This window comes from Doryrhamphus excisus, chromosome 11 (genome assembly GCF_030265055.1).
Source record: "Doryrhamphus excisus isolate RoL2022-K1 chromosome 11, RoL_Dexc_1.0, whole genome shotgun sequence".
Taxonomy (NCBI): domain Eukaryota; kingdom Metazoa; phylum Chordata; class Actinopteri; order Syngnathiformes; family Syngnathidae; genus Doryrhamphus; species Doryrhamphus excisus.
Window position 1 is genome coordinate 3,167,910 of NC_080476.1, and position 24,073 is coordinate 3,191,982.

At 44.9% G+C, this 24,073-nt stretch overlaps 3 protein-coding genes across 10 annotated transcripts in view; 2 read left to right on the top strand and 1 right to left on the bottom strand.

Annotated features, from left to right (window-relative positions):
* Window positions 1-3,915: 3,915 nt before the first annotated feature.
* LOC131137961 (tyrosinase-like) lies at window positions 3,916-7,974 on the top strand. Its single transcript, XM_058086462.1, has 5 exons — window positions 3,916-4,738; window positions 4,843-5,059; window positions 5,134-5,281; window positions 6,258-6,439; window positions 7,573-7,974. Exons 1-5 carry the CDS (start codon window positions 3,917-3,919, stop codon window positions 7,839-7,841), a joined length of 1,638 nt encoding a protein of 545 aa, XP_057942445.1. The 5' UTR covers window position 3,916; the 3' UTR covers window positions 7,842-7,974.
* A 943-nt stretch (window positions 7,975-8,917) lies between these two features.
* Window positions 8,918-14,251, bottom strand: LOC131137962 (cysteine and histidine-rich domain-containing protein 1-like). The gene is made up of 11 exons (XM_058086463.1): window positions 14,045-14,251; window positions 13,077-13,126; window positions 12,954-13,010; window positions 12,701-12,861; window positions 11,530-11,633; window positions 10,296-10,354; window positions 10,106-10,176; window positions 9,918-10,023; window positions 9,704-9,823; window positions 9,568-9,630; window positions 8,918-9,497 (listed from the first exon to the last, which is right to left on the bottom strand). The coding sequence occupies exons 1-11, from the start codon at window positions 14,106-14,108 to the stop codon at window positions 9,327-9,329; spliced, it is 1,026 nt and encodes a 341-aa protein (XP_057942446.1). The 5' UTR covers window positions 14,109-14,251; the 3' UTR covers window positions 8,918-9,326.
* A 61-nt stretch (window positions 14,252-14,312) lies between these two features.
* LOC131137960 (protocadherin Fat 3) overlaps window positions 14,313-24,073 on the top strand; it is an 86,604-nt gene continuing 76,843 nt past the window's right edge. For 7 of the 8 annotated variants that reach the window (XR_009132008.1, XM_058086455.1, XM_058086457.1 and 4 more), the window contains exons 1-4: window positions 14,313-14,668; window positions 15,108-18,085; window positions 18,168-18,302; window positions 18,963-19,164. Coding sequence is in view for 7 of the 8 variants with exons in the window: in XM_058086455.1 (XP_057942438.1) it covers window positions 15,131-18,085; window positions 18,168-18,302; window positions 18,963-19,164 (3,292 nt within the window). In the remaining variant the exon portion in view is untranslated. Of the gene's footprint in view, window positions 14,743-15,107; window positions 18,086-18,167; window positions 18,303-18,962; window positions 19,165-24,073 lie in introns of all 8 variants that reach the window. The other variant, XM_058086456.1, reaches the window with a different exon arrangement.

Here is a 24,073-nt window from a genome sequence, read left to right on the forward strand (position 1 = left end):
GTGGCAATGTGTTCGTAAGTTAACGCGCATGCGTGAATTGACCCGAATGGGAACGCTAAATTGGAACAGAAAGTCCGCCATGATGGTGAGCAAAAGTGGTGGGTGGGGCGATGCGCACAACAGCGTACAATGTATTCATTAGCTAGTTGAGTGTAAACTAAAGTTATGCGTACACTATGCAGTTAAGTGAATAAATATATGTATAAATGTGTAAATATCTACTATACTGCAGAAATATGACATGACAAAATATGACATGTAGCAGTATGAAAGAAGGCTTTTCCTTCTTAACAGTTACTAATGTTTAACAATCAACATACAAAATAATAATACTTTATATGGATAGTTAACTGAACGTATTTAGAAAATTATATTGTTATTGAATATTGTTTGCCACCCACCTGACAATTTCACATTGTCACACTGAAATGTTTTGGATCATCAAACAAATTTCAACATTAGTCAATGACAACACAACCGAGCACAGACTTTTCCACAAATGGTGAAAACATGCAACAGTGGTGAACCTTCCCAGGTGTGGGCACCCAACCGAATTGACCACAAGAGCGCATGCAGCGACAATGCATCCAAGAGGTCACAAAAGACCCCACAACAACATCCAAAGAACTGCAGGCCTCACTTGCCTCAGTTAAGGTCAGTGTTCATGACTCCACCAAAAGAAAGACACTGGGCAAAAACGGCCTGCATGGCAGAGTTCCAAGACCAAACCATCTTGATGATCGCAAGACCTTTGGGAAAATATTCTGTGGTCTGACAAGACAAAAGTTGGAACTTTTTGGAAGGTGTGTGTCGTTAAAGGTGTGAAAGTAACACCACATTTCAGGCTTTATGCTAGAAAAGCCTCCAATGTGGCTGAATGACAACAATTCTGCAAAGATGAGTGGGCCAAAATTCCTCCACAGCGCTGGAAGAGACTCATTGCAAGTTATCACAAATGCTTGATTGCAGTTGTTGCTGCTAAGGGTGGCCCAACCAGTTATTAGCTTTAAGGGGCAATCACTTTTTCCACACATTTAAAAACTGCATGTTGTTTTCATTTGTGTAATCATTGACTAATATTTGAATTTGTTTATTTATACTTTATTCTTGTAAAATTACACCTGTTTTTTCCAACTAGTTCAACTTCCTTCCTTTCTTCTGATATATGACTTTATTCTCATATCTTGACCTTTTCCCTGTATTCTCACTTTTTCCATAAACTTTTCAGTCCAAACAACTTTGATTTTTTCTCATCTTACTTTATTCTTGTAAAATGCTGACTTTTTGCGATTAGATTACAACTTTTTTCTCTAAACATTTTGATTTTATTCTCGTAAATTGAATTACAGATTTTTTTCTAATTTCTGTTTTTTGTTAAATTGTATTTTTAGAATGTGCTCAGGGCCTATAAAAAACAACGGGGGCCGCAAATTGACCACTGGTTGCACTTTGGACACACTTGCCCTCGATACTCAGACTAATACTGGAAGCACAATACTGCTCCTGTGGCGCCCTCTAGTGGTCACACGTGTTCTCTACGTTGCCTCCATCAAAAAGGCAGCGACTTGTGTCACATGTACGTCACTAGGTTCTGAGGACGGGGGGGCGTAGTCCCCTGGAGATGCACCGGATATGAATGAATGTAGTAGACATTAAAAAAAATCCAAAAAACAAATAAGGAACAAGAAGCGGGATATAGCTTTCCCACTTTTGGACAGATTTAGTAGAGATACTATTGGCTTGCTTATTAGCCTCTCACCCGAAGACAGCTGGAATAGGCTCCAGCACCCCTGTGATCCTCATGAGGATAAGCTGTAGAAAATGAATGAATGAATTATTTTACACTCATCAAAGATCCACTATATGACAGGAGCACACTGCTGTCTGTGTTTTTGTGTTTGTGTTGTGTTTTTCAGGAATAGTATCCTCCCAAGCTTTGAACTGAATTGTCATTCCTGGGCTGGAGTTGTGCCCAGTGGCGTCATTAGGCCTATTTTGAATAATGTTCTTAAGCCCCCCTAAATAATTTGGTATTTTTTATTGAGTTTTTTTATTGATTATAATTTTTTTGCCAAAAAAATCTCTGACAAATTTCATATAATAGGACGCTTTTGTCCTATTAGACGCTTTTGTCCTATTATATGAAATTTGTCAGAGATTTTTTTGGCAAAAAATTTATAATCAATAAAAAAACTCAATAAAAAATACCAAATTATTTAGGGGGGCTTAAGAACATTATTCAAAATAGGCCTAATGACGCCACTGGGCACAACTCCAGCCCAGGAATGACAATTCAGTTCAAAGCTTGGGAGGATACTATTCCTGAAAAACACAACACAAACACAAAAACACAGACAGCAGTGTGCTCCTGTCATATAGTGGATCTTTGACGAGTGTAAAATAATTCATTCATTCATTTTCTACAGCTTATCCTCATGAGGATCACAGGGGTGCTGGAGCCTATCCCAGCTGTCTTCGGGTGAGAGGCGCGGTACACTCTGGACTGGTGGCCAGCCAATAATAGGGCACATATAGACAAACAACCATTCACACTCACATTCATACCTATGGACAATTTGGAGTGGCCAATTAGCCTAGCATGTTTTTGGAATGTGGGAGGAAACCGGAGTACCCGGAGAAAACCCACGCATGCACGGGGAGAACATGCAAACTCCACACAGAGATGGCCGAGGGTGGAATTGAACTCCTTGGTCTCCTTGGTCTACTAGCTGTGAGGTCTGTGCGCTAACCACTTGCAGCCCCTTGTAATATACATTCATTCATTCATTTTCTACCGCTTTTTCCTCACGAGGGTCGCGGGGGTGCTGGAGCCCATCCCAGCTGTCTTCGGGCGAGAGGCGGGGTACACCCCGGACTGGTCGCCAGCCAATCACAGGGCACATATAGACAAACAACCATTCACACTCACATTCATACCTATGGACAATTTGGAGTGGAGCCAATTAACCTAGCATGTTTTTGGAATGTGGGAGGAAACCGGAGTACCCGGAGAAAACCCACGCATGCACGGGGAGAACATGCAAACTCCACACAGAGATGGCCGAGGGCGGGGACCGAACCCTGGTCTCCTAGCTGTGAGGTCTGCGCACTAACCACCAGACCGCCGTGCCTGTAATATACAATATATGCAAAATAAAAATAATAGTCATGGGTCAAGTGAGGCCTTCAATGCAGTCAAGTGAGATTGACTGCATTGAAGTCAAAAGTCAATGTAACATTGTTACATAGACTGGTTGCAGTTTTCTGCCTGGGGTAGCAGCTGGGATACAACCTTAATAAGCCCTTCTGTTTGTGGAAATTCACGTGGCTACTAATCAAACGTTTGGACACATGCAATTTCTCCTTCAATAGCACAAGGAGTGTCCTGTGGGGGCATACCACCCACCCCCAGGCTGAATAAAATAATGTTTAGTCCCAAGATACTGTGTGTGTTTGTGGTGCCGCTCATGCAGTCTCGTGGCTGTCCCATAACGCCAGCAACAACAATCTTTCTTTTGCCTTGTCTTGTGGGGTTTGTCAGTACATGTCTTTGTTCAATGACTTGTTCGGTGGGGGGGTCATATTAGGTTGTTTAGCACTCAAAGCAGATCCTTATAACGCATCGAAGTAACCTAGAATATGGTGCAAAATGTATTTGATTTCAGGACAAAGTCACCAATGAAAGGCTCAGGACATTTTCGCAGTTCACTTTTTGGATGAATGCGAACATTTGGTGTGATGCTATCATTTCTGGCTGAGTAAGTGCCCCCGGCCCCCCCGCCCGTGTGAATTAAGCCTCACCCCGAGGTTAAGCGGCATGTGACCGGCTCAAGACAAAGGAGGAGTTTGGGAAGAGAAGACTTTAAGACTTGACAAATGAAAGCCTGGCAGTCTCAGACTTCCACGCTGGTTGGGGATGTGGCGCGTCACTGTCATCACTTTCACGCTCATTTGGGCGCCCTCCCTCCAACAATTCCCTCGCCCGTGCGCCACCCGACAGGCCCTGCTCACCAAGGAGTGCTGCCCACTCTGGGAAGGGGACGGCTCGGCATGCGGGGCCAGCTCCGGTCGGGGCTTTTGCCAAGATGTGGAGGTGTCGGATGCCCCGGACGGCCCCCAGTATCCCTTCAGTGGGGTGGACGACCGGGAAAAGTGGCCACTGGTCTTCTTTAACCGCACCTGCCAGTGCATAGGAAACTTCATGGGTTTCAACTGTGGGGACTGCAAGTTTGGCTACATTGGGGCGAACTGCAACGAGAGGAGGCAAACCCTCAGGAGGAACATATTCCACTTGTCCCGAGGCGAGAGAATCAGACTGGTGTCCTACCTGAATCTGGCCAAACAGACGGTCAGCAAAGACTATGTGGTCCTCACGGGGACCTACCAGGAGATGGACAACGGCTCCAACCCCATGTTCGCTAATGTGTCTGTGTATGACATATTCGTGTGGATGCATTACTACGTGTCCCATGATGCTCTACTGGGCGGGTCGGGCAACGTGTGGACCGATGTGGACTTTGCCCACTGGGCGCCGGCGTTCCTCCCTTGGCATCGTGTCTACCTGCTGCATTGGGAGCATGAGATTCGGAAGCTGGTAGGGGATGGCAGTTTCTCCATTCCCTACTGGGACTGGAGGGATGCGCAGGGATGTGATGTGTGCACGGATGAGTTGATGGGGGGCCGCAGCACCCAGGACTCCAGTTTGCTTAGTCCTGGTTCTATTTTCTCGTCTTGGAGGGTAAGAACAACTTGATTAGGCAAAACGTTGACAGTTTCCATGAATGAAAATGTCCCAGAGACATTCTGTAAAGTGGATCACGCAGGGACTCTTTGTGTCAGCAGGTGCTGTGCTCCCAAGCACAGGACTACAACAACCAGGGTGTCCTGTGCGACGCTAGGTCGGAGGGTCTGTTGCGACGTAACCCAGGCAACCACAACCGCAACGTGGTGGAGCGGCTGCCGACCTCCGCCGACGTGGCGTTCACCCTAAGCTTGGCCAACTATGACACGGGCCCCTTGGACCGCACGGCCAACATGAGCTTCAGGAACACCATGGAAGGTTACACAGGCACGAGTCCTCTCGTAACCTTAAAAAGACCCTGTTTAAATCCAAGTGTGCTGGTTATCTTGTAGGATTCGGGGACCCCCAGACAGGATTGGGTAACAGCACTCGTATGGGCATGCATGCTGCCCTCCATGTCTTCATGAACGGCTCCATGTCCTCAGTGCAGGGTTCTGCCAACGACCCCATATTCCTTCTGCACCATGCCTTTGTTGACAGGTGAGACACATAGTGGTGTGAAAGGTGTTTGTCCCCTTCCTGATTTCTCATTTCCTTGCAGCAAATTTAAACATTAGTCAATGAATTTTGCAGAATTGTTGTCATTCAGCCACATTGGAGGCTTTTCTAGCATGAAGCCTTTTTAAGGTCATGCCACAGCATCTCAATAGGATTCAGGTCAGGACTCCAAAGTCTTTGTTTGTTTTTTCTTCAGCCATTCAGAGGTGGACTTGCTGGTGTGTTTTGGATCATTGTTCTGCTGCAGAACCCAAGTTCATTCTCCTTCAGCGTTTTTTGGTACACAGCAGAATTCTGGTTCCATTTATCACAGCAAGTATTCCAGGTCCTGAAGCAGCAAAAGAGCCCCAAGCCATCACACTACCACCACCATATTTTACTCTTGGTATGATGTTCTTTGTCTGAAATGCTAATTTGTTAATTTTATGCCAGATGTAATGGGACACCTTGCAAAAAGTTTTACTTCTGTCCCGTCAGACCACAGAGTATTTTCCCAAAGATCTTGGGGATCATCACAAAATGTTCTTTTTGTTCAGCAGAGGTTTTGGTCTTGGAAATCTGCCACGCAGGCCGTTTTTGCCCAGTGTCTTTCTTATGGTGGAGTCATGAACACTGACCTTAACTGAGGCAAGTAAGGCCTGCAGTTCTTTGGATGTTGTTATCGGGTCTTTGGTGACCTCTTGGATCAGTCAGCACTGCGCTCTTAGAGTCATTTTGGTTGGGTGCCCACTCCTGGGAAGGTTCACAACTGTTGCTCATTTTGGCCATTTGTGGATAATGGCTCTCACTGTGGTTTGCTAGAGTCCCAAAGCTCAATTTGTTTGATGATCTGAAACATGTAAGTGTGACAAACATTTAAAAAAATCAGGAACAGTGCAAACACTTTTTCACACCATTGTACAAATGCCAACGCAAGCTGACACTATGCTAATGTGTACCTCCCCTCCCCCCATGCGAGCCTCTACGAGGAATGGCTCAGGAGGCATAGGCCCGACCCATCCCAGTATCCATCTTCTAACGCCCCGATTGGGCACAACAGTGGGTACTACATGGTTCCCTTCCTGCCCCTGCACAGAAACATAGAATACTTCACATCCAGCAAAGATCTGGGATATGAGTACTCCCGTCTGCTGGATGCCAGTAAGTCGCCTCTGTTGTTCAATAGAAAACACTGAACTGTCCTTGATTGTCTTTAATGTTCAAGTAATATTAGGTTCACTGAAGACGTTGTCTTGTACTGTGTACATGCAATCAAGACACAAATAACATATATGGTAGTTTTGTTGACTGTAGAAAGTGGGGTGTGTTGAAATATAGTTGAAAGTTGAAATATTACTAAGTCACAATTAGAGAAACCAACAAAAAGCAAAATAAAAAATAAAGTTAGGCTGGGGGCAAATTTAAAATATTGGAATAATATAATACTACAAGAGTATAATGTAACTACATACATAAAAAACAAGATGAAATAGTTGGAAATTTAAGCTACTGTATAATTTTACAAGACGAAAGTCAAAATATTAAGAGAAAACTGTCATATTCTAATGAGGAGAAAAGTCAAAATTTTATGAGAATAAACTTCTAATATTATGACCAAATTTGATTTTACCAACAGAGTTGAGATAAAGATACTTGTTTTTTTTGTAATAAGTTGTAATATGAGAGGCTGCACGGTGGTTGAGTGGTTAGCCGCAGACCTCACAGCTAGGAGACCTGGGTTCAGTCCCACCCTCGGCCATCTCTGTGTGGAGTTTGCATGTTCTCCCCGTGCATGCGTGGGTTTTCTCCGGGTACTCCGGTTTCCTCCCACATTCCAAAAACATGCTAGGTTAATTGGTGACTCCAAATTGTCCATAGGTATGAATGTGAGTGTGAATGGTTGTTTGTCTATATGTGCCCTGCGATTGGCTGGCGACCAGTCCAGGGTGTACCCCGCCTCTCGCCCGAAGACAGCTGGGATAGGCTCCAGCACCCCCCGCGACCCTCGTGAGGATAAGTGGTAGAAAAAAATGGGTTGGGGTAAAAGTTATAATATAATGGGAATAAAGGCATATTATTAGGAGAAGAAAATTCACAAAGGTTACGCCAGAAGCTGAAAGAAAGTAGAAGAAATATTTGGGAAAAAAAAAAGATAAAATATCATCCTTTGAACTATCAGTATTTTTCAGTATTCAGTACTAAACAATCAAAATTGTCTTGAAGATTTATGCAAACACAAAGTATGTTACTTTCTTTGAATATGTTCAAAATGTTTGTTCCCATGTCCTCTGCAGCCCAGCGTCTGTCTGAGGCCATGCGTCCCTACTTGGAGGAGCTGCAGGACGTATGGCCCTGGCTGCTGCTAGCGGGCCTCTGTGGAGGCTGTGTGTCGGTGAGCGTGGCTGCAGCGGCACTAAGGGTCAAGCGACCCATTCTGGGATGGCGACAGCTTAGTGAGTGGCGGTGGAAAAGGTTATTCGCATTCCCTGAGAGGCAGCCGCTTATTAGGCAGAACGGTTTGGAAGTAAGCCAAGTCCATAACTACCAAACAGCCAGCATGTGAGGAAATGCTTTACTTTCAGCGCCATCAAGATCAACTCAAAAAATACATTTGTACCAAAAATATATATATATATATATATATACATATACACAAGTTGATGTCACAATAAAGATGTGTGGGATGAACATGTTTTAAAAACACAGGTGTCAACAAACTCAAGGCCCGCCACATCATTTTATGAGGCCCGCAAATAATGTGTGTGAAAAATGTACTTCTCCTTTTTCCTTCTAAATGTATTTGTTCTTTCATTTTGATCGAAACATTATGTGCAGTTCTTCTAAACTTGTAATCAATCACATGGGCAATTGTGTAATAACACCATGAGGAGATTCATGTGTGTTGACAACTGCAATTGGCTGGCAACCAGTCCAGGGTGTACCCCACCTCTTGCCCAAAGTAAGCTGGGTTAGTGGGGATAAGCGGCGGAGAAAATGGATGGATGGATAAATATATAGACAGCTCCAAGCAGCCTTCTGAGGGTGGCCATAAATGCAATGTGGCCCTCAATGAAAATGAATTTGACACCCTTGATTAAAAAGGGCTTCCCGCTGCCTTCACAGTCAATAAGACTGTATAAACACGCAAGCACAAACCCACATTAGATGACAATGACGGGATAATCACACTCACCGATCCCATAGGGCCGCCCTTCGGGGACCACTTTTAACAGTCAATATAGAAATATGAATTGAACCTTGTGATATTACACAACTGATAACTTGATTTGAAATGAGACTTGAAGTGAGAATGTCATGTAAACATCTTGGAATATCTAATAGCATGATGTAACATTTCGAAGAACTGCACACAGTGCAATTTTTCTGTCAAAGCCGTGAGCCTGACACCTCGGACTTAAGCCGTTAAAATGTTTTGACACATTGGCTGACTTTGTGCGCTTAGTGTTCCAGTACTCACTTCTAATGAGCGTCCTCAGGTGATGTTAGTACCCGTGGAAACCTGCATGTTGTCTTTACTGCCATCTGGAGGAGAGAGAGAGAGAATAAGCTGAAACCATGAAGTTAATGTTACATTACATAAAATTACATGGGTACATAAAAAACTTGGAACTCTTAGGCCTTAGTAGACTTTATTGATAAAGAAGTGTCAAACACGTGAAGACATGATGATACAAGCATGTTGTGGTGGGTTGGACAGTATAATCATCGATTCTTCTTTCATAAAATCTGGGCTGGAATGCAAAGCGGCTAAAGGTCAAAGTGGAAATGTCCGATGCCAAGATGGTCCTCCAGCACTGTGAGGTCACACTCGCCAACATGTGACTCCAATGCAGGTCATGTGATCTTCAGCCATGTAAAAAACAAATACTGATGTATTCCTGACACATGGACCAAAAATGAGCACCAAGCTGAAGTGCTTTGACAGCAAAGAATGATGGGAAAGTCGAGCAAGTTCCATGATGACTTTTTCCCCCTGGAAGTGTCCCACCTTGGATTCAGCTAAAAGTTTATACGTCGTCACTCCTCGTCATTCGTTTTCTTCATCACTGCCGTCTTCTTCTTTCTTCTGGTCCTCTTTTGGTGGCAGCACGGGTGGAGGAAGGTCCAGGCGGGCCCACGACATGGCTTCGGACTTCTTCATGGCGATCTCGATCTTAGCCGCCATCATGTTGACCACGCTCTTGCTCACGTCGATCACCTGCGGAGATGATTTTGTTGGTAAAGGTTTACATGCGGTCAACATTCAAGTCCATTTTTGATGAACTTACTCCCCACAGGCTGATCTTCTGTTCAAACTCCTTCTCCCTTTCAAAGATCACGTGGATGTTGAGCTAAAAACAACAAAGGCATTTTAGCTCTGCAGCTACAGCGGTTTTGTTTCAAGCAGCGTGCGGTGTCGCTCACTGTGGTACTGTTGGCGTCCACGTAGCTAAGCTCAGGCACACCATTCTTGGCGTAGACAGAGATTATAACCTGCGAGCCAGTCTGATGCCAGTCGAACCGACACGGAACCACCTTCTTGCCCTAAAAATACATTATTGCACAGTGAAGTCCACTTTGGTCGCAGTGTTCACCTTACAACACCAGATGGTGCCAGAGCGCTCCTTCTGACACCTACCTCCTCTTCTTTCCTCCACAAATGTGAGCCCTTGGTACATCCCGCCTGGGAGAGGAAAGAGTTGAAGTCGGAGGTTTTCTTCTTGCAGCAGCTCCAGTACTTCATCCTGGACATGACAGAAGAACACTGAGTTAAAATTTGTCACCGTCACGGCAACAAAAGAAAAGTTAGAAGTCAACAATACTGACCCTTCATGGAAGATTGGGAACCCCGAGTGGAATAAGCACACCTCTGAATCAGTTGCGGGGCCTTCATACCTCTAATAGACAAGAAAGCTGAGCTTCAAATATGGTGGCTAATTTGCTAAGGTGGAGCTTTACAAACTTCACACATGAAAAGCATGCCAACAACAGACAATGCAGTAAAACTTTCACCTACTTTAGTGCATCCTCCATTTTTACAAGCCGTTCCGATGCTGACTTTGCCGTCGTTTTCTTCTGCAGACAGTAGTCAACACGCTGACACAAACCTCTAAAAGCTTCTAGAAGTTACTGACAGCATTGGGAAGCATCAATGTCAAACTTTTACTGAAGTACTCTGACACAAACGAGCAACAAGGAAGCAAATTCCCAGTAGTCCCTGTCAAAGTGCCCTTCCTGTACGTTAAAGGATAAAGGACGAGCCATTGTCAAGTGTTAGTGTCATGTCACAAGGCCGATGTGGACTCACTCTTCTGTTAAATAAAAAAAGGCGGTGCTGTTGATTGGCGGAAATAATTGTCTCAAAGAAAAACCTAAAAAGATGGCTTTTATTTATTGCTCAGGTGTCCTAATTTTTCATAGAACCAAACATTGCACAAAGCAAACTAGTCAACGTCCCACTTGAGTGAGCGTCACCCAGTGTGTTAATCCCAACATTTACATTTACATATAACAACAAATACATTTGTTGTCAACATTGCACCCAACAAACTAGTCCGGTTGCCCTGTCAAGTATCATTATGCAAAAATGAGTGTCCAAAGCACCATTTGCGTTGCAGAGTCACTGGTTTTTATTGCGTGTGACTGCTAAATAACCCACCATGGGGCCAACAGGAGTCATGATTGCCTGAACTTTGATAAAGAAGGTAAAAAAACGTGTACAGATGTCATAAAATGGCGTACGAGTGACCTACTGGATAAAGACAAATGATACCAAGGTAGCTAATGTTGCTGTTATCCATATGACAACAGAAGTGAAAAGTGACTTTATATGTTCACTTATCCATTTCATTCTTCATTTATATTTATTTATCATCATTTTCTGTAAGTACAATTATGGTAATTCTCAATTAAATGTATTTTTGTTACGATTTGTGGGTTTCTGGAAGGGATTCATTGGATTTACATGATTTCTTATGGGAAAAATTCATTCGTTTTTTGTACAATTTAGTATTCATCAGACTTTTTGGAACAAATTACAGAAGAATATTACAGTTTCATTGTACTAATGCCACAATGTGGAGACTGTTTTTTTTTTTTACATTTATGCCATAAAAAAAATCTTCTATTTTGCCGTATCAACAATGTAAAACTTGTGGACAGGCCTGGTTCACCGAGATGGCCTCCCTATCACAGTCTCTGCACTCCTTGATGGAAACTTGGCTAAGAACCAAAAACACTTGTGTTCCCACCTTGTTTCTCCACATTTGAGTCGTCAGTCAGCTTCAGTTTCTCCAGAGCTTGCTTCAGAGAGGCGGACACTTTATGGTGCAATCTCACCAGAGGCTCGTCAGCGCTTCAAGAACAAGAAGACAAGGATGTATTATTTGATTTAATGTCATCAACAGCCACAGTAGTCACGTTTACATGGACCCAAATATTCCAATTCCATTCGGATTATTTGCGGAAAGAATGTAACCTTTGTATACACCTCATTCCGAAAGAAAAGTGCCAATCCCAATGAGTATATAATCGGATTCCCAGGGGTGGAATATTCCTTTCCCTAATCCGATTGAGGTATCTTGTACCCGCTCAAATGGAAAGTTGTCAGAGTGCGTTCTTCTTCGTGGTGTTTTTCTTCTTCTGTTGTTTATTGGCGGTTGGCAAGCAGCTTTCGTGTGCATTAGCGCCATCTGTGGAACAGAATCTAAACCCTTCTATACGCCATTCACAAGTCTACTTTTATTAAAAAAGAAAATATATATCTATATAAAATATGTGCCGAGCTTAATTGCAAAATATTAGCAAGATTGAACTTCTTTTCCTGTTCCCGGGTGCGTTCTTTCAGCGAATGCTGAGATATGACGTAACATGCAGTTTGAGACGTTCTTCAATTTGAAAAATGGAGGCGAGCAACCGGCACTGGAATGCTGCGGAAAGTTTGTTTTTGATTCAAACTAAATTTCAAGACTGGACGAACGAAAAACTGGCAATACAGAGTTATTTCAACAAGTGAAAGAAAAACTCGAGGAAGTCGGTATCACGTGATGTTGGTGTTTACGCTTTACTGCGCATGCCCCATTGACTATGCTGGTTCATTATAGCGGCTCATGTAGACACGCGTTTGGAATATTCCTTTCCATGTATACCATTGCTTTCGGAAAGGTTATTCAGAAAGGTCATTCGGAAAGAGAAAAACTCCTCATGTAAACGTGGCTACAATCAGCATTTGTCATGTGATGCAGAGCAAGTCCACACCACAAGAAACACACATACGGCGGTAGGTGAGTGTGTATTATCAATCAATAATGCACTGCTGCTTCACACATTCTCTAAAATGGTTTGTGTGTTGCTTTGACCAAGAGATGTGGACATGCACTGTATTGACTGAAGCTAAGACAAAAAGATAGCAGACTGTACAACCTCGGTCTGCAAATGGCCTCCTGGGGCTTCGGTGCGGAGATGATGTACTCGCTAAACTTCGCTTTTTGTTCATCCACGTCTTTCCTCTCTGCCGACGAGGTCACGTCTGGTTTCACTGGCTCCGGGGGCTTTTCTTTGTTGTGGGGGCCTTTAGTGCAGCCCTGTGGGGTGAGAGAGAGCGACTGCTTTGAAGCGAGAGACTGCGCTAGCAGACGACATGAGCGACCGGGTCGAATGTGGAACAAAAGCTTACCACAATGCTGAGGAAGTCTGAGAAGTCGGTGGTCCTTCTCTTGCAGCAGGACCATCCCTGGGGAAGGAGTGTAAGGCGTTAGGTGAGAGAGGTCACGAGGCAACATTTTAAAGGCAGTTTTACCTTCAGTGCATCGTGGAATACTGGGACGCCTGGGTGGTACGTGCAGCCGTCTGCAGCAAGAAAATACAAGTTTAACAAAGAGACACTAGCAAATTGGCTCGGTGACCTTAAGAAGCAACAATTTCCTTTCAGCATGGTTCAAACCATCCCTTTCCCATCAGCCCTTAAGGTAATACCAATGTACTCTGCTGTGATGAAAAGTGGCATGTAATTAAAATGGAAATTAGGCGCGTGTCCTGCACTGAATATATCTGCAAATGAATACCAGCTCTCCTGTTGGACGCAGCGTTTCTAATCACAGGAAAGGAGACACACATGCTTATATCTAAATACAATTTCAACTTAGTTAAACCCTTCAAACAACAACACCCACATGAACAAAATGTGTTTTAAACGTGGACAAGAGTCAAGATGATGACCCTACACAAGCTGTCAGCTCTCTCAGTGTAATATCTCAGTGTAATACAGTACAGTTGTACAAGAACAAAAAAGAAATGGTCAAATGACATCTTGTTTTTCAACATACGGCATCTTTCGTGTATTGTATCCTACTGGAATGGAATTTAAAAAAATGTAAACAACAGATTATAGTAAGATTACATTAATGATCAGAGTACATGTTTCAAGTATCATGTTTAGAAGATAGCGTGTCATTTCGTTGTTTAAGGCTAATTAGCTTCTAGAGAGTTCCACTGATTGGGGTCAATGATGTTAATGTTAAAAAGAAAGAACAAACCCTTACCTCTTAATTTGTAGACAGGCAGGACAACGTACAGCAAAGTTGCTAGTTCTAACCAAAAACGCGAGTTTTAAAAACTATCCGACACGACAAGCTAACTAATAAAATAAAACTAATTGGGTCAGTTCGTAGTAAGTTTGCTAAGAATCGTGTTGGCGAGCATGGGCCTGCAGAACATTCCAGATGATCAGCTAGCTTGTTAGCCCACAAAGCAACGTTAGCTACTCACCATCCGGGTTGTTTTCTGGATCGAAACGCTGCCCACATCCCTTGTTGTAGCATAAAACAGACATCCCGGCAGCTAAAGTAACTTTAATGGTTGGTTAAATGTGAAGATAAGCACTTAAAACCTGGGAGTGAAACAGAGAGAGTGGGTAAGACAGCGGATGCCGCACACCGCTACACGCGAAGCTGCCTCGTTTACTTCCGGGTACACTCGGCTCTTTTCGGCAAATGTCGGCTCTCGCCCAGCCCACTGCCTTGCTCCATCAGTGGTCCCAGCGCGGCGGCATCTGATGCTGGACGCTCCCAAAAAACTTGCGCAAAGGCTTTTCCTGTTTTTTCCCAACCTTGTTATATCTTCTACTGAAGCACCACAAAGCTAATTCAGAGTGTGGTTGTTTTTCTATTTCGTCTTTAGCTCGCAGGACGCAGGTGGCTTGAAAACTGGGACAAGTGCTATTTAGTTTGACGAGGATGGCTGCGGTTCTCTAGACAACTGCCTCCTGGCGGGATGCGATGATGTGATCGTGGATTTCCAGCAGATACTATATACTTTACCTTTTCTGTACGCTTTTTTTTGAATATTCCTGTTGCAGTGAGGATGGATGCACTTTTTGGTCATTCCACAAAGGTAGGTCACACAAAGTGACAAATCCACCAATCAAGTAGCAGACTGTACTCATTCGGCAGGTTGCTGATTAGTAGGTAAGAATGAATGTGCTGTATATGCATGAGTGCATGGCGATATTCATCCTTTTGCTCGGAATAGTTTGCTGCCCGTGTGAATAGATTTTCCGCTAACCTTTTATTTGTTTGAAGGACAACTTTTTCATACTGCAGTGCATGTGAATAAAGAAATCAGACAACGGTTGCTTGTTGTTCTGACAGTTTGCTTGCATTTGAATGGAAACATGCAGCAGTGCAGACTTGAATATGCCGTCACATCCCTGTAGTAACAGGCAGGGCCCCTGAAATGTCTTTGTTAGCTGTTCTCTATCAAATTTTTAATAAGCAGATTCTCAGCCAGTCAGTGAGATTCTGTTTCCCTTTGTTATGCTTTCCTCTCACAGGGTGACTGCGTGATGTGAGAGCCATGATGCCTCATCTGAGGGGAATTATGCGCCCTCTTCCTCTTCTTTTACATCATGTTTGCTTTCTCCTCACCCACCCCATCCCATTGCTCCATGGCCAGTTATTGTCCGAGGCAAGGGCTGGACAGGGCCTGCTGCTCTTCACTCAGCCTGCCTACAACGCCTCCATGTATGAGAACTCCGCAGCCAGAACCTACACCAGCAGTGAGGTCAAAATGGGGATCGCTCTGGGGCCACCGTCCCGATCCTTTGAAGTCCAGTTTTCGATTGAATCCGGTGACAGCGAGGGAATCTTCCAGGCTGAGGACTTTGCGATGGGAGATTTCTGTTTCCTCCGCATTCGCACAAACAGCGGCGCCATGTTGAACCGGGAGGTACAAGACAATTACACGCTGACGGTCAAGGCGTCCGCCCAGGGAGGCCTGGAGGCGCTGGCTACTGTTTATATAAAAGTCCTGGACACTAATGACCTGCGACCACTCTTCTCCCCAACCTCCTACTCCTTTCTGGTGTCCGAGAGCGCCCAGCTGGGCGCCAGCATCGGCCGCGTGACGGCCACTGATGCCGACTTGGGCTCCAATGGGCAGTTTTACTACTTCTTCAAGAACAAAGTGGAGCTCTTCGCCGTGCACCCGACCAGTGGTGTGATCACACTGACAGGCCAGCTCCGGATGGATAAGCAAGAACGCTTTGAGCTAGAGGTGCAGGTGGTGGACAGGGGTATGAAGCTCTACGGCAACAACGGCATCAGCAGCACCGCCAGACTTGTCATTACCGTCATGCAGCTCAATAAGTTTGCACCTGTTCTCAGGGCGCTTGCCGTCATTCCGTCCTGGACTGACAGGAACCCGGTTGTTGCCAAAGTGACGGTGAAGGATAAAGATGAGGGGGCAGGCGGGTACATAGAGTCGGTGTCCATCATTGATGGTGATCCACTTGAACAGTTTGTGATTGAACGATCGCCTCTGGGGGATGAGTACTGGGTGAGGGCGTCACAACGGGTGGACTGGAGCAAATACCCTTACGGCTGCAACCTAACCTTCCAGGCTAAAGACAGAGGATCTCCTCCGAAGTCTTCTAACACACAAGTGGTTCAGTTGCTCGTCTCAAAGCCAGAACCCGTATTAGGGAATTTTGAGAAAGACGTTTATGAAGTTGTGCTGAGTGAAATTGCTCCCCCGGGGACTTTTGTAGAGGTGGTAAGAATCTCCCCTCCCCCCACAAGCGTCAATTACAGCTTCAGAAGCCTCTCAGAACTAATGTACTTTGATATAAATCCGTTAAACGGCGTTATTATGACCTCAAGGCATCTGACAAGGATATCGCAGATTTTCATGGAGATGGAAGTGCTGGATGCTGTCAGCCAGCTGAGGGCAAAGGTCCGAATCACCATCGAGGACGCTAATGACAACTCTCCAGTGTTCAGCCGGCCGTTTTATGACATTTCCGTCAATGAAAGCTTAGCTGTTGGTGCTGTTGTTCTTGTCGTGTCCGCTGTGGACGATGATAAAGGAGAGAATGGCTACATCACTCACATAATCAGCAGCCGGCAGCGGCTACCTTTCACCATAGACCAGGACACAGGGGAGGTCAGGATCACACAAGACCTGGACTTTGAGTCATCAGAAGAAATCTATACGTTTGTGGTGCGGGCCTCAGACTGGGGTTCACCCTACAGACGAGAAACTGAGGTCAACGTAACCATTCGTTTGATAAATATAAATGACAACGCGCCTGTCTTTGAAAGGGTTTCGTGCCGAGGAATGATAGGTCGGGATTTCCCTCTCAGCCAGACAATTGTAACGCTGTCGGCTGTGGACATGGATGAACTGGGAATGGTGAAGTATAAGATGGTTTCAGGAAATGAGATGGACTACTTTAACTTGAACGCAGAGTCTGGCGCTTTGTCGCTGAAGAGATCGTTAGCAACTGCAAATTTAAAAAACGGGATGTTCAACTTGAAAATAGTCGCCACAGATGGAGAGATGTTCTCTGAACCGATGTTTGTGAATGTGTCGGTAGTCAGGGGCTCATCGCCGCCCAGGGGGCTTAGCTGTAAGGACACTCAGGTGGCCCAGATGATGGCGGAGAAAATGCTGTCAAAGGCCTCGGCTATGGCTCAAGCAAGACAAGAGGAGAGAAGTCCAGACATTTTCTCTACAAACAAACATGCTCCGCAGTTTGAGGCCTTGCCGACGAGTATTCTAGTCCGGGAGGACCTTGCGCCTGGAGCTAGCGTATTCCAGGTGAGGGCGCGTGACAGTGACGTGGGCTTCAACGGCCGCATTCTCTTTTCCATATCAAACGGCAACAAAGAGAACTGTCTAACCATCAACATGGACAACGGCTTGCTGACTGTCTTGCAGCCGCTTGACCGCGAGCGAACCGACCGCTACTTCCTCAACATCACCATCTACGATCAGGGTGTCCCTCAGATGTCCAACTGGAGGCTCCTGACTGTCATTGTGGAGGACGCCAATGACAACGACCCACAGTTTACCCAGGACACCTTCTCCGCTCTTGTCGCTGAAAACGCTCCTGTGGGTTCTCAGGTTATCGCCATCACTGCGTTTGATAAGGACGCGGGGCAAAATGCACAGCTGTCCTACATTCTGCTGACCAGTGTCCCTCATTTCGGCATTGACAGCGAGACGGGGAGTGTTTTTGTGGCCAACCACTTGGACAGGGAGAGCTTCCCTACGTTCACGCTGAAGATCGAGGCCAGAGACAAGGCTGAAAGAGGCAACAGGAGGTCATCTGTGACCACTTTGAACATAATAGTGGAGGACGTCAATGATTGTGCGCCATCCTTTATCCCGAGTACTTACAGCACTCGAGTACCAGAGGACCTCCCGCCAGAGGCTGTCATCATGTGGGTGCAGGCCAAGGACCCAGACGTCGGCCCTGGTGGTCAAGTCAAATACTCCTTGTCCAATGACTTCAATGGCACATTTGAGGTCAGTGATCTTTTGTCTTGTTAATTATCTGCTCTGCGTGTCCTTAATGCTCTTTTATTGTTCTGTGTGGGACTGAGTGCAGATGGACTCAACGAGCGGAGTGTTGAGGATCAGGAAGGAGCTGGACTTTGAGAAGCAACAGTTTTATAACCTCACCTTGTTGGCCGAAGACAGGGGAAAGCCCACCCACAGCAGTCAGACACATGTGGAGGTGGAGGTACGTATTCACAATGTCCATGATGTGATATGGGGGTCTGATTTCATGGCGCAATGCAAAGTGGCGCAGGGTGGCGCAGGGTGGCGCAGTGTGGTGCACCACACGCAAGAATTTCCCAAGAATTTTGCAAGAATTTTGCAAGAAGTTTGCAAGAATTTTGCAAGAATTTCGTAAGAATTTCATCTAGTGCACCACTGTGCACAGCCGACTTGGTAATTTAATAAACTGGGTTGCGTCGAGATGGGTGTAGCAGCGAGGGGACAAGGGGGGTGTCCACATTTTCAGCTTGGCGCAGTGACAATTTTGTGACAAAACAGCACTATTTGGCAATGCAGAGCAGGAATGCAGGTGGATCACAAGTATGATGCTTGGATTAGCCTGCTGCTGTATTGAATCTGACTGTTAGGAACAGATGACAATTAGAGCCATTCATTTGATTGATTAAGATTACACTCGGCAGTGTTAAATCCCCTCACAACTTCTCTCCTCCCTTTTTGTCACTTGCGCCGGTGGGAGGGATGGAGCCGTGGGTGCGCTGCGCCTGTGCCTGCGCCTGTGCCTGCGCCTGTGCCTGATATATGAAAATAGAGGCCATAGTGTTTCTCTGCGATAACTGATTATATTTTTGCCTTTCTTCCCTCAATGCTTGCCTCTTTCTAGCTGGTGGATGTCAATGAGAATTTGTACGCACCGTACTTCTCTGACTTTGCCATGAGAGGCTCAGTGAAGGAGAACTCTCGAGCAGGAACGAGCGTTCTTGTGGTGGACGCTAAGGATGACGACAGAGGGAGGGACGGCGCGTTGAAGTACTCCATCAGAGGAGGCAGCGGACTCGGCGCCTTCACCATTGACGAAGACACAGGTGCGGCAAGTTTTCAACCCAATTAGCACTAAGTGAAAATCCAATAAGTTCTGTGCCTGGTGCAGACTATGTCCATTTATTTGCAATTGGTGACTTTAATGAGTCAAACTGTGCTTTGAAATTCACCAGCAGAGAGCTGCACTGCATGAAGCCCTGCATCATTTATTGGTTTGTGTAAGTGGGGACGTGTGGACACAAGTATTGCGATGCTTTGTCAAGTTGTTGGAGTCGGTCTGTATTAGGTTTGGGTATGTTTTCTATATTCTCTGACACTGGTGCCACATTCATCTATTTGGAAAGGTGCCAGAGCCTGAAAAAGAAAATTACATAATTATGTGACATGCAAGTTCAATAATATGATTAAAATAACAAATTTCACAGTACTTTATGTACATACTGTACATCCTGCTGTTTAAGTGCATACATTCTGCACAAGTGGTATATATATAATATATATATTGTGGTGATTACAATGATGTTCGCTCGTTAATGCTACATGCATATTCATGTATTAAATGAGCAAAATGATATTAGTGTAATGACCTGCTTGTGCTGAAATGCTGAATGCAATGAAATTCCTGAATGCACTTGGCCGTGAGTGGTATTGGAGGATAATGAGGAAGCACTACGTTGCTGGTGTGAATCGCGATAGAGGAACGTGGGTATGAGTTTAAGAAGATGGCGTTGGAACTGAGCACTGCTGTTTGTATGTTCAGGTCGGGACTAAAGTTTAAAAACACCTCTGTTGGAACACTATGCCTAGAATTGCTTCCAGACGAAGTGAATTCCCGCAATTAGAATTCCTTATTTATAAGAGGAATACTTTCATGGTTAAAGCATATAAAAGCTGTGACCACCTTCTAACCATTTAATATTATTAGAGCCTTCTTTCACACTTCCTGCATTCATTCATTCATTTTCTACCGCTTATCCTCACGAGTGTCGTGGGCGTGCTGGAGCCTATCCCAGCTGTTTTTGGGCAAGAGGCGGGGTACACCCTGGACTGGTGGCCAGCCAATCACAGCGCACATATAGACAAACAACCATTCACACTCACATTCATACCTATGGACAATTTGGAGTGGCCAATTAACCTAGCATGTTTTTGGAATGTGGGAGGAAACCGGAGTACCCGGAGAAAACCCACGCATGCACGGGGAGAACATGCAAAGTCCGCCCAGAGATGCCCAAGGTTGTAATTGAACTCGGGTCTCCTAGCTGTGAAGCCTGCACACTAACCACTTTTCCGCCGTGCAGCCCTCACTCCCTGCAGTGGTTATTATTTCACCGAGTGACCAGTGTAGAATACTACATATCATCACCTTTGAATGTGTCTCCTGAATGAATTCCTTATACGATCATCCCTCGCAGTTAATTGGTCCAGAGACTACCGCGGGAAGTGAATTTCCACAAAGTAGGATATTAATTATTACAATACATATATTATTTATATTTAATATTTTGTAGTCAGAGCATAGAAAACCTGTTTTGTCTTTCTATATGTTTTTTTTTTTACCATTATTAGAGCCATGTAGATATGAAATAACACCCCTATAGTCGTCCTGTTATTCTTTGTTTCCACGACAGCCACAGCTGCATAGCATTCCGGTGAGCTAACTTGATAGCCGCACAAGTTAGCATACATGAACTTGATATAAAGATACCTAAGAGCACAAATAGGAGTAATGTTGCACGCTAAAACCAGCGTTGTGGGAGTCTCGTTGTCAGGTGGCTGTTCAGCAATGATGCAGTCTTTCGCCAAAGGTGGACAGGACAACAGTTAAAGCAGATACCTTAGCCCAATTGGGCTAAGCATCCACAGTCCATTCACATATGGTGGTTGCTTCACTTGGTTTTTCACAGCAATGGATGGGTGCCATGTTGTTTTGGAGCCCCAGAGGCGGGGTGGACGTTAAGCATATGTAGAGTACAACATGTCATGTTCTTTATTATTTTATCATTGCCAGCATATGTACTGTACGTATTAAGTAATGTTCTCTTTATCACTGCTCCCATACGTATTACGTCCCTGTGTCAGCGAGAAACAGTCAGTCAAGCGGCGTTCCAAGATTTTGGATCTTATAAGGCGCACCGGATTATGAGGAGCATCGTAGATTTAGGAGAAAATGAAAAGGCCTTATAGTGGGGAAAATATGGTACATGTCATCATGAAGGTTGCGTGGACAAAAAGTGGTTAGCTCGCAGGCCTCACAGCTAAGAGACCTGAGTTCGATTCCACCCTCTGCATGTTCTCCCCGTGCATGCGTGGGTTTTTTCCGGGGACTCCGGTTTCCTCCCACATTCCAAAAACATGCTAGGTTAATTGGTGACTCCAAATTGTCCATAGGTATGAATGTGAGTGTGAATGGTTGTTTGTCTATATGTGCCCTGTGATTGGCTGGCCACCAGTCCAGGGTGTACGCCGCCTCTCGCCCAAAGATAGCTGGGATAGGCTCCAGCACCCCCGCAACCCTTGTGAGGATAAGCGGTAGAAAATGAATGAATGAAGGAACGTCATCATGAATGTAGAGTTTTTGTTATAAAATCATAAATCCTGTTGGAGGCTGTTGGAGGTGTTTTAATCGCGGTCTTTCTAGCTGTATCCCATTACATGCAGTCAAAAAGATAGCTCAAGGTGCCTGCTGTTTTTTCTCTTGTTATATTGTTAGATCGCACAGAAAAGACAAATGTCTCACATAATGATTGTGGCCGATGGGCAAATTTCCAAAAAAAAGTGCAGTTTTCTTTTCACAGCCACTTCTAATCAATAACATCAGCAGCTTTTTACCACCAAGAAAACATGGCCAAAACAGCTGTACTGCATCCAAAATGCTGGTGCTCGAGTCCGGACTAGAAGAAAAAATGACCATATTAGTCCAGTACTCAGGCACTGTCCTCCTGTCGCTCAGACAATAGACTTTAAAACGGCTTTGCTTGTGTACAAGTCTTTTCATGGCCTTAAGCCAAAGTACATCTCTGACATGTTAGACCCATATAAACCATCTCGGGCTCTGAGAAGCTCAGGGATCGGTCTCCTCCGGGTGCCCAGAGACTTAACACAGTGAGGCTGCGTTTCAGTTTTATGCCGCCAAAATCTGGAACGGTCTTCCCGAAGATGTGTGACAATCCTCAAGTTTGGAAATGTTGAAATCCAGGCTGAAACACTTCTATTCAACTGTGCATTTGACAACTGAAAGTATGTTCTGCAATTCTGGTCTTGCCCTCATGGACCTCGCTTTGCACTGGGAACAGAAACCTGCCGGTCCCAAAGTGTTCCCACCAACTTGGAAGCATCCAATGGTCCAAAATGTCTCGTTCCGATTCAGGGGCAACTCTCCATCCAGTAATTAGAAGAGATTAAGAGGCATGTCTCCCACATAGAGCTGAGTGAGAGTTTGCGAGCTGATGGTTTGTGCAGCTGTGAGATCATTATTTTAATGAGGGCAACATGGCAGCGGCATCGGCAGGGCCTAAGGGTGCACAGTGCAACTGATCCAGTGCTGTGAGAACAACATTGATCAAGGCCTTTATGCGCTGCACGCCCATCATCTTTGTACCCACGGGACCGTGACCTGACTGTGTCTGGCCTGCAGACTCACTCAATGCTGTGAAGATAAATGAAAAAGAGCATTCATGCAATATGAGCACGACATCCACTTGGATAAAATCTTGACATTTTGCTGTACGGGAGCCCCAGTTGGCAGGCGAGGATTAGATGAAATCCCAGACCTTCCCATCGGAAATACCACGCATGTCTGCACATTTGATATTTGCATGGTAGAAACTTAGCAATATGCTATCAGGTCTCATTTCATTTTCTGCCAGCCGTTGCTGCGAAATGTCTGTCTTCATTACCAGGAAATATTCCTTCATTTCTGCTCCTCCTATGGTGGGATTACTGAAGCATGGATGCTATGAAACATACGCTAACTCCATACAATACACAATATCAACAAATGCTGCATATTATAGCTATAATATAGATATTTATAGCTATAAAAAAATATATCGGTTTTATGTATAATTCTGCTTCAACTTTGCATTTTTAAGCTTAAAAATGACAAAATGATCTAAAATACATTGGCGGTCGAGTGGTTAGCGCGCAGACCTCACAGCTAGGAGACCAGGGTTCAATTCCACCCTCGGCCATCGGCCACTCCAAATTGTCCATAGGTATGAATGTGAGTGTGAATGGTTGTTTGTCTATATGTGCCCTATGATTGGCTGGCCACCAGTCCAGGGTGTACCCCGCCTCTCGCCCGAAGACAGCTGGGATAGGCTCCAGCACCCCCGCGACCCTCGTGAGGAAAAAGCGGTAGAAAATGAATGAATACAAATATAAATGATCATAAATCAAAATAAGCATTTAAATATGTTGATTAAATGTAGCATTCTACTCTGGTCACTCGGTGTCAGTAATGCAGGGATGGGCAAACTGCAGCCCGGGGGTCACATCCGGCCCACCATGTGTTTGAATACGGCCCGCCCGTTCTTTCCAAAGTATTTAATTTAATCTTAACATTCAAGTGGCATCATGGCTTGAGACAACCTTTTGACGGTTTAAGTAGCTGTTTTGGTGGCACGGGGGATGAGTGGTTAGCGTGCAGACCTCACAGCTAGTAGACCAAGGAGACCAAGGAGTTCAATCCCACCCTCGGCCATCTCTGTGTGGAGTTTGCATGTTCTCCCCGTGCATGCGTGGGTTTTCTCCGGGTACTCCGGTTTCCTCCCACATTCCAAAAACATGCTAGGTTAATTGGCCACTCCAAATTGTCCATAGGTATGAATGTGAGTGTGAATGGTTGTTTCCTTGTGAGGAAAAAGCGGTAGAAAATGAATGAATGAAAGTAGCTGTTTTATCAATTTGGTTATTTGATGTGGTCTGCTGTGCTCCTGAAAAAAATGGACA